At 38.5% G+C, this 11,114-nt stretch overlaps 1 protein-coding gene across 1 annotated transcript in view; it reads right to left on the minus strand.

Annotated features, from left to right (window-relative positions):
* Positions 1 to 6,199, minus strand: part of LOC141429215 (uncharacterized) — a 38,281-nt gene extending 32,082 nt beyond the window's left edge. Inside the window, exon 1 of the mRNA XM_074089489.1 lies at positions 5,862 to 6,199. Within this exon, the coding sequence (XP_073945590.1) occupies positions 5,862 to 6,098 (237 nt within the window). The 5' untranslated portion in view covers positions 6,099 to 6,199. The remainder of the gene's footprint in view (positions 1 to 5,861) is intronic.
* Between the last annotated feature and the right edge of the window lie 4,915 nt (positions 6,200 to 11,114).

Consider the following 11,114-nt stretch of genomic DNA (forward strand, 5'->3'; position numbering starts at 1 on the left):
GCAGTGAATGCGTAAGGAACCTGTACACACAGCTATGCTATCAATAACTATTTGACCGAACTATTCATCTTATGATTTGCTACCAAATATTGAGTTCAACTATCAACTGAATCATAACATATTATGAACTTTACAACTATACTAATTAAGTGTATTGAGCGAGTTCGTACGCTTCAAATAGCATATTATCCCATAAATTATTACACAGTCTAAAATGAATATGATCTCAATAATCGACCCCAAATTAACCTATTAAGTCAAAGTTTTACCTTGTACTTATGACCTAAACTTTAGGTCCTACGAGTAAAGCAACCGTCGCCCTAATTTTCATATTGACCTATTTTTCCCTAAAATCACTTAAAATATTTAAAAGATTGACAAACATTACGCTAAAGTAATATTTACTTATCAATCAAAATAACTTCTTTGCTGTTTAGTTCATTGATTTGGACCTCCGCAAAGTAACGCCTGATTCAATAAATTATATTTAATTGTGGCATTGTGCGTAAGGTATTAAAATCCAGTCATTTCCATAAAAATCATAATATTTATTTTTAGCAAGGTCAGAAAATGGATCACAAAAAGTAGAGTCGATCGATCAAAACGCAGTAAGTAACGAGTTGTGGTCGTTACTGTACACCCACACTAACATATGATTAATAATGTAGAATGTGTCTACGTGAGCAGTTAAACAATTATTTATAGTTATGACTAGCTTTTGCCCGCGGCCGCGGAATTCGGTTTTCGCGCGCAGTTCCCTCGGGAACTGTGCATTTTCTCGGGATAAAAAGTAGCCTATGTCACTCTCTGGCCCATAAACTATTATCTATGCCAAAAATCACGTCGAAACGGACAAACATACAAACACACTTTCGCATTTATAATATTAGTATGGATTAAGGCCTTATTGCTATTATTAAAAGTGGACCGTATAAGGATTTTTAAATTATACTTAAACACGGTTTTTTTTAGTGTGTTTTCTAAGGGTTTTTTGGTATAGGTATGTATGTTGCCGCTCGAAACGGCCATTTAGACTGCAAACAACATACTTTATTTAATTTGGTACGCAATATGAACTCTGTTCTAAAGCAAAAATGATACATATACCTACATAAACGAATACTTTGTAGCAATTAGTGATAAAAAAATATTAGATGCATAATACATGTTATAAACCCATCCCAAACAACCCAACCAACTCCAATTTCCAACTCGCCCTGCCTGCAATTATGTCTGGCCAGGTCGCTGGAGAACGCGTCCAAGTAAATAAAGAAATATCACGGGACACTGACACCAATCTGTTTGAAATTGGAACAACATTTAAGCATCATTAAAGGAACTTTTCACTTCTCATGCTCTAAAAGTAGGTCAATATAGCCTTACGAGGCGGGAGTACTTTAGTCGCTAGGGAGTAAAAGTAATTAATTTTTTAATTTACTTCGAGTGACTTAGATAAACTCAAACAGCTTAGTACTTGCTTAGTTTTTGGCATAAAATAAGATTGTGTGTGAACCATTTTCATGACGAAAATGTTACGTTCTTAGTCTACGTGGCATTAGTTCTATCCTTTTTCCGCCTAGAAGGTGACGCCGTTCTATTTATTCCAGTTTATGTATACATGGACCATTTCGCCGATGCGATTTTGTTGTATCTGTGTCTGGTTGGAAAAAAATACTTACCGCGAAAACTTTGAAATTGTTGTAGAGCGTAAATCATAAACGATTAAAATTGAGATGTCGAGCAAAGAGCAAAAGACATAATTGATAATCTTTTGCCGCCGAAATCTGGAAATATTTATTTAAAAATCTACCTATGAAAGTTTTATGGACTGGAGGAACGCATTAATTCTTTCACAGAAAGCGTTTTCTCGCAATCAAAGTGAAAAATAGAGTTTTCAGCTCGAGACTAAAAGTCAATATAAACCCTCGGATAAATAGACACACTCGCTTAAGCTCGGGTGGCTAACCACCTCGGGTATATATTGGCTTATTTTAGTCCCTCGATAAAAAATATACTATTTTTCCCGTCAAAACGTAATAATCGTGATTGAAAAGAAAATCGCCCTCGGATTTAATCACAAAATACGCCCAAATTTAAATTATAAAGCCCATTTAAGTATGTATGTATACCTAGTCGGTGTATAGTAGTCGGGACAGAGACGATCGTAGATGTATCAATGTAATGTGATCAAGTGTGACGGATCAAGTTACCTGGCTTCCTCACAATCGCATTATTGTGTCACAGTGTTAGAAATCATAATGATACATGACTAACTTAACATAATCAGAAAGCCGGTCGTTTTTAACCCCCGACGCAAAAAGAGGGGTGTTATAAGTTTGACCGCTATGTTGTGTCTGTCTGTGGCACCGTAGCTCTTAAACGGGTGGACCGATTTGAATGAGGTTTTTTTATTTTAAAGCAGGTTTTCTAGCGCTAGTTCCTAGATGTGTTTTATCAAAATCGGTTTAACGGTTTTTGAGATATTGAACTTTGAAGTGACAAATTCGGGGGTTTTCCAACTTTGTGTTGTTAGGTTAGGTTATAAATATTTAGCAATTCTTCGCGACATACTCATTGAGGTATATTGAGCCATTTCAATTTCGACAACACGTTAACCTGCATGCTGTCCACTCCCCAATTCGTAACGTCCAAATCTTATACCCACGAACACACTTTTGCTTTCAGATTTTAAAGCACTTCCGACGTTGCTCCTTACTTAGAGCTCATTAGCATGTGAAGAACTACTACAATGAGCGCAATGAGCCGTCTGGCCGTAACAGCTTAGCAACCGTATACTTTCTTCACTAGGATATTGCGTGTGCCAGATTCAATGTAAAACAAAACACTCATTACTATGGGTGGTCAGTTTAAGGTTTAGTTCAAATGTTATGTAATTATAGGTGATGCAACGGCAGTGCTGAGGGCGGATAAAATCTTACTAATAATACTACTACTATTATTATTACTGTTACTATTATAAAGTATTATTAATACATTATTATTACTACTACTTTTAATACTATTATAGATGCAAAAGTTTGTGTATGTTTGTTACTCATCCATGCTGAAACGACCGGACGGATTTTGATCAAATTTGTTATTTAGATAGCTGGATGTCTGGAATAACACAAAGGCTACTTCTTATCCCGATATTCTCACGAGATCGGGATAAAATCTCGAAATTTCAACCACTGGGTTTAGAGTTATGAAAATACACACGATTACTCGCATTTTAAATGCAAAGTCAATGAATTAAGTAAAATCCCGGTATTTCAATTCAACTGCTAGATTTCCGGCGGCGTCCGAAGCCGCAGGTACCTAAGTATAGTTGTAGTAGTAATTAACTAGACTTAATCTCATTACATGAACAAAGGAGTGTTTATCTCTTTAAGGGATCTCTACCAGTCAACCTTTGAGTGGTTAAGAGGAGCAATCAGTTACGGACCGACAAAGAGTGAGTGAGTGACTTATATGGTCAACTACACATAACAACAGTTTTGTGGATACAACGTGTTTAAAAAATAATTTGGAATTGTAGCAGGTGGTTGGTTTATCTTTATTAAAAATCCATGTAAAGATTTTCAACCAAGCATTTCATTCCCAGTCTCGTTATACACAAGACGTTTTGAATACCTTTCAATGTGTGGTTGCGTCAACCACAATTAAAAACTCTGAAAAACACGTTCAGGGGAGTTCAGTTCAGTCAAACTTTCACGATTATCTATTAAAATAATGGCGAAGACCAAAAAAAATAAAAGACAAAGACAAAAAGACAAAAGCTTTAGGTGTCGCAAGCTTAAAATGTACTTTAAAACTATTGCATAACGCCTGAAATTAAAGCTTAAAGCAATTGTATTTTTGCATGTATTAATCGTAAAATATTTTGTTTTTGATTGATATCAATTTACTAAGATTGATTCAATATGTCATTCATATTAAAATATAGGTTGATTCAGATCCGCGTACAAAACAAGTTCATGCAATCTGCGACTTATAAAACAGTGATCGAGTATATCTTATATGACAACAAGTTTAGAACAATTATTATGTCATATAATGGATTGGCGTTGCTAAATGTTCTTAATCTATTATGCAGTCCGAAATATACATTGACGTGCACTGGGTGCCAACGACGTAATAACAATAGAAATTCTATTGCACAGATGCAATTTTCCGACGAAATACGATGAAAAACCGTTATGGTTTACAACCCCATTACCATTATTATGGTTTTTAATCGCATTTTATCGGAACATTTCATATTGATCGTGGTTTAGATTAGTTTCAGTGTCCATCTTATAGCCCTATAGCATCTTATAGCCCTTTAGCATCGTATAGCCCTAAAGCATCATATACGTATAGCGCGCAAAATCGAGCCAAATGGAAAACTTCTTCTACGAGCCCTACGTCCCTAGTGAGGGATAACAGGAAACCATCTCATCATCATTTTTCACATATGAAATTTGTAATTAAAAAATAATCCTAATCCTAACCCTAATAATATTATAAACTAGCCTTTACACGCGACTCCGTCTCCGTGTAGAATTCGTTTATCGCTATCCTGCGGGAACTATACAATTTTTTGGGATAAAACCTATCCTATGTCCTTCTTCCGGATTCAAACTATATGTGTATACCAAATTTCATGTAAATCGGTTCAATGGTGTAGACGTGATGAAGTAACAAACAAACAGACAAACAAACAAAGAGACTTACAAACTTTCGCATTTATAATATTAAGTGTAGTAATGTGAGTGAGTGAGTATGTTTGTTACTCCTTTACGCTGAAACGGCTGGATGGATTTAGATGAAATTTGGTATGTAGATAGCCGGACATCTGGAATAAAACATAGGCTACCTTTTATTCCGATATTCCCACGGGATAAGGATAAAATCTCGAAACAACAACCGCTGGGCTTAGAGTCATGAAATGTACAATATTGTTTTAATGTATTTATTTATTTATTGAGAAACAAACAGTCATATATAAACATGAAATTGTAGACAAGTAACGTCAATGAAGACCACGATTTAATTTTCGGGAATTCCAAAGGGAATTTTTTTAAATCCCGATATTTAAATTCAGCTGCTGGATCTAATGGTTTACGTGTGCGAAGCCGTGGGTAAGCACTAGTATGGATACAAAAATGACACTCTTTTAGTACAACATTGATTGACACTCCGAGTACCATCAAAGTCTGATTGAGATCCGATTTTGCCGGTGGTAACACATTATAGGTACACTATATCTGTCTCTGATCTGATGCACGTTTCTGTTAGCCCCAGCTTGCCTTGAACCCGATTGAAAAGCCTAGGGCTAGATTTTATTACTTTTTGTCGTCCATCGAGTCACTTAAGTATCCTACAATCAATGTCAGTTGTAAAACAGATTAAAATGTGAAAGACCCTATTCCGATAAATCAATTTTGACAATCTTGATTTTTATTATTTATTAATTATTATCACCCGTATATTACGTTTACTGTAACTAAATAGCAATATAACAATATCCTGTGACCATTTTTACCGACTTTTAACGAAATTTTCCGACAGTTGCAGCCTTTTGGAAGTGCTTCTAAATGCTTCAGCACATTTTGTGTTTCAAAGATTCTTAGCATTCCTGTTTATTTATTTAAAGTTAAACCATTGTTAGCCAATATCATTTTATTTATTCCAACAGATCTAGAGTCCGTAACCAACTACAATTTCCCCATTTGTCCACGGATTGCATATCTAGTTTATCCTTCAATAATCAATCTTTCATCTTAATTCCGAATGCCATTCCTAAGATTAAATGCAGCTCCAAAAACCTGTCTGTAAAACGCGTAATATCTGTAACACAATAACAAAAAAATACTCACTTTGTCGACTTCAGCGACCCTCAGAACAATCTTCAACCTCGGATTGAGCTTCTTGTACTCCTTCAACAACCCCTCTAGCTTTTCACCCCTCGCGTCTCCGGAATACACAAGATGCGTGCACTCGGAAAATCCGTCGCGCGCGCCGCCATCGACGTAGCAAACGAGCCGGGCCGCGCCGGCGCCGGCACTCGCCACCACCGATACAACCGCGCAAACTGTTAAGCTTAACAACCACATTTTGAATTGTTTATTCTAGAACATTTCAGAGTTCGATTTTTTTTGTTTCGTTTCGTTTTTGTTTTTGGAAGCGCGTCGTTCGAAGCGTGTGCGCGCTAAGAGTGGCGCGGGCGCAGCGGCCGAGAGCAATCATAGGCGCCCCCGCCCTGAGCGCGCAAGGTCGCCGGTAAGTGGAGTGCACTACGAATGTCAAAAGCGCGGGAGTGTGTCACGCGTGCTTTTCGATTTTTCAAGAACGCTTTGCTGTTTTTGCGGGCGAAACGTGCCGGTGTGGTTTACGGACATGGACAGCTGTGGCTGTGGTCTCAAATCTTGTAAACTCGACCAAAAGGAAAATTTTAGTCTTCTGAAATTGATGCTAAAAGTAAATAAAGTAATAAACGAAAGTTTGTTGATCAGCCTATTTACTTTGCCTATGCAAATAAAAAAGAATGAAATATTTTTTCCTGACAAGCCACATTTATTTTGACTAAGATGCAGGCAGAGTTTGTGATGCACTTGTAGAGAGCTCGTCTCTACATGAGATCTGATAGCTTTTTGACAGTGCGACGCCATATAGTTTCGTCTTGGCAACATTTTACATGTTTTTTTTTGTGTGATATTAGTTATACAAGCTGTGGTGGCCCAGTGGTTTGACCTATGGCTTCTCAAGCAGAGGATCGTGGGTTCAAACCTCAGCTCGCACCCTTAAGTTTTTCGAAATTCATGTGCGAAATCACGTTTGAAATTTACCTCGAATTTCTACGGTGAAGGGAAACATCGTGAGGAAACCTGCACAAAACCTGCGAAGCAATTCACTGGAGTGTGTGAATTTCCCAATCCTCACTGGGCCCGCGTGGGAACTACGGCCCAAGGCCTCTCATTCTGAGAGGAGGCCTCTGCCCAGCAGTGGAACGTATATAGGTATACTAGGGTGATTATATAGTTATACAATCTTGTATGTGATCTCGTACAAGCGTTTGTGAACGTGAAATGCTTAACTTAGTTACTATTGTGGATCAATTTCCGCAAGCGAGTCATTTGCGGCCCTGGCATTACTCACGCAGTAGAAGAGCAATATACTTATGACAGCTGGTGCATTTTTTGTATCCGGTTGATTAGAGTTTTTGTGTAGGTATATTTTTTTCTCGGCCATCGGTCGCTGAATTCGGGGGTCAGGGTTATTTTCATAAAGAAGATTAGGACATTAAAGATTGGTATGAGCTTAAGAAGGAGGCTTAAGGAGATTTAATTATATGTTTGTCTTTACTTTAAAAAAATACAAGATATATATTATAAAGTCAACATAAGGGGAATATATTTGACTACTACATAATCTACTCTTACTACTATTGTAGAAAGAAATAGGTAAGCTATGTTATTAGAATAACCTAACCAACAAAAGTTGGAAAACCCCCGACATTGTCACTTCAAAGTTAAATATCTCAAAAAGGCACAAGCGATTTTGATTAAACATACTAAGAAACATCGCTAAAAACCCTGTTATCAAATAAAAAAACCGCATTCAAATCGGTTCATCCGTTTAAGAGCTATAGTACCAGACAGACACACATAGCGGTTAAACTTATATCACCCCTCTTTTTACGTCGGGGGTTAAAAAACAATGAAACATGTCTAAGAACCATCGCTAGTAAACCTGATATCAAATGAAAAAGAAAATATCAAAAAATGGAACCGACTTAAAAAACCTTGAAAATAATTTTCTACTAGTTTGAAGTCGGTGCCTCAGCACGAGCCAGTGGAACTATAGTCGTCTACCTCACCTACATACTATATGCTGGGCTTCAATCACTCCTGCTGGCTCGTGCCGAGGCACCGACTTCAAACTAGTAGAAAATTATTTAATAATAATACTTGACTTGATGTAAAGAAATGCCAAAATCGCTATAGGTGTGCTTTAAAAATTCGAGGGTTGCCCTAGATTTCTCTAAGATCCCATCATCAGATCCTGACTTGGTGTCAACCTCGGAAGTATGTCCTTTAGAACTAAAAAAGAATTTTGAAATTCGGCCCACAATTGGCGGAGTTATCGCGTAATAAACAAAAAAAAAACATACACTCGAATTGAGAACCTCCTCCTTTGTTAAAGTCGGTTAAAAACCGCATTCAAATCGGTCCACATACACACCGCCACACATAGCGGTCAAACTTACAACACCCCTCTTTTTGCGTTGGGGGTTAAAACAAAAAGAGTAATGTGACCTAAATGTGACTGACTGATCGTCACAACGCGCAGCCCACGCGCAACCTAAACGTTACAGCTCATTAGACCCACCCGGCACCCGACCAGCACCGCCACGACTTTCGGCGTCCACTCGTTGTCGACAGGTGGTCCACCCGCGGATGGCGCGTTGATAACGAGTGGACCTTGCGCGTCCAACTCGGAAATTCGAGTTGGGGGATGAAGGGGGGTGGAGAGCGCCGCATCGCAAGCGTGCGGGCAACGAGTGGTCCACTCGCCGTCCGCGCGTGGCAACCTCGCGAGTGAGACGATCCGGTGACGCTACGGGGTTGATGTAGTGAGCGCATGCCCATACAAATTCATATGAAGAATACTAACCGCTCGAGACGAGGCGGTGCTGGTCGGGTGCCGGGTGGCTGTAATGAGCTGTGACCTTAAATCACTGCCAGAGACTACCTTGCTGAAGACTATCTTTCTGAAACAAATCTGTTCCAGGCGAATATTGGAGCGTTTGGACCGCTCGGTTAAACGTCATTAGCGTCCCACCTTTATTAACACAACGGGAGGACAAGTCCCAAGAATTGTGATCACTCTAAATTTTGCATCGGTATTGCCTTTAGTTCTCATAAAAATTTAACCCTGAGAATCACCTCTTTTAATAACACCTACTAAAACACTAATAAATAAATATTGCAGACAGAGTCCATGTAAGCGTTAGTACATTACTTACTTAAAAGCTATGTTAGTATTATAATTTTAATTTAAAAATCTGTCGCTCTCAGGGACACCTGGCACAAGCACGTGTTCCTACTGCTACTGCTACGTAATCTACCGCTAGATGGGACAGTCAGGATTCTCTCTAATGACCCCCCGGATGGTGTACCACCACCAACCACTAATGAGGAAAAAAAACGCCGCAAAAACGCTGAATTTTTGCCCTTCCTTTGTAATTTGATTGAGCGTGTGTATAGTCAATCAATTTGATCCTAGGCCACCATGTGACCTAATCATAATAAACAATTTTATTTGCCTTTAACAAAGTTTATCGAAAAACGTTAAATGACGATACGGTTCTATGGTCCGTGGTACGGCCCCTGGACGCTCTGTTCTGGGTTGTCTGTATGTCCAGCTGTGCCCGTTCCACATCCTTGGTAAAAGTTGAATACCAGGTTTTTCACCCACATTTTTAATTACTGTGTTCCAAATTTACGAGACGAATGCCAATAACCCTCTCATCGCTGACTCTGGGGTAGAGCAAGAAAAGTGGTCGCTCTAGCTGGCAAGGGGCGCCACTTTCAAGTTTTCAGTGCACAATAAATTTTTGATGGCACTTTTTGAGAGACGCGGAAGCGATGCAGACAATTTCGCTCTACCCACCTACCTTGATCAAGGGCTGGCGTGGCGCTGACCTTTCTCACTCTCAGCTCGTTGTATACAAGGTGTTAATTAAATAACTGAAAACCTCAAAACCTCAAAAATATTTTTTCGTTTTAAGTAAATTCATTGAATTTATTTTTTAATATCTTCATTATTTTAAAAGATATTGGTGTGTTTTGCTAAGTAACTCGACTTCATTTCTAACTCTACATTCATGTATTTATCAGTTGCGCTTTGACGTTTTTAGAAGAAAATCATCCAGTGACAGTAAACCGGCCATTATTAAATTATCAAAATCATATGCAACCTCGGTAAAATATTTAATTGGCGCCTGTTGCAGTCGTAACTTTTAGACTGGGCACAATAAAATAGGGATATAAAACACAAACGCAACCTGATTTAAAACATAGTGTAATCGATTCTACTCTAGATTCTCAGCAAACTACTTTCTGGTTTTCAGTTATTTAATTAACACCTTGTATGTACGAGTAGATGCAGTTTAAAGGTATGCTAAAAAGCATTGCATTAGCGGCGGAGGAGCAAAGGAAAAAGTTTCAGTACCTTGAAACGGACCTCCGCAAAGTAACACCAGAACCAATCAATTATATAAAGATAACTATCATTATTATTAAGTGCTATGTACAGTCACCAGCATTAATATCTGCCGCAGCGGAGCGTGCAAAAATATCTGACACGTCCTTCCGGCCCTAGAAATAGAGTCGTATCAGATATTTATGCACGCTTGTTGTGTCAGATATTAGTGCTGGTGACTGTACCTTTATGAAAAGATACTCGTCATATAAGCGCCTGATTTGAAATAAAAAAAACATAGCAACGATACGTCAGACTCGGTGATTAGGTATCAACTTTGCATGCGTCCGACAACAACAATCAGCTAGCTGAATTTAAAACCATCAGGGAATAGAATAGGAGAATACCTACCTAAATAACAATAAAGTAGTTGTTTATTCAGTTCAGCACGAATACTACATTTTAACAAGTTAAAGTATCAATACTGTTATCTAAATAGTTTTTGTACTCACCAATCTTATCTCCTCAGTGATGATAGCACATGTCGGGTCTTTGGCTTCTAAGTAGTGGATCAGAGTGACTTTTAACAATAAGTGTCCTTTCAAGTTAGCACCGTGTTTTTACCTATATATCTAGACTTTTGATGAAAAATATCTTTATTTAGTAGAGGAACTGCGAAACCTGCGGAGCAATTCAATGGCGCGTGTGAAGTTCCCAATCCGCACTGGGCCCGCGTGGGAACTATGGCCCAAGCCCTCTTTTTCTGAGAGGAGGCCTGTGCCCAGCAGTGGGACGTATGTAGGCTGGGATGATGATGATGATGAGTAGAGGAACTAGAACCACGCGGTCCGAAGGCCGCTACGTATCATTATCTGTTATATACCGAGTAAACATGACACAGCGCTTTACGCAAATCTTATCAAACA

Source organism: Choristoneura fumiferana, chromosome 6 (assembly GCF_025370935.1).
Source record: "Choristoneura fumiferana chromosome 6, NRCan_CFum_1, whole genome shotgun sequence".
Classification (NCBI taxonomy): domain Eukaryota; kingdom Metazoa; phylum Arthropoda; class Insecta; order Lepidoptera; family Tortricidae; genus Choristoneura; species Choristoneura fumiferana.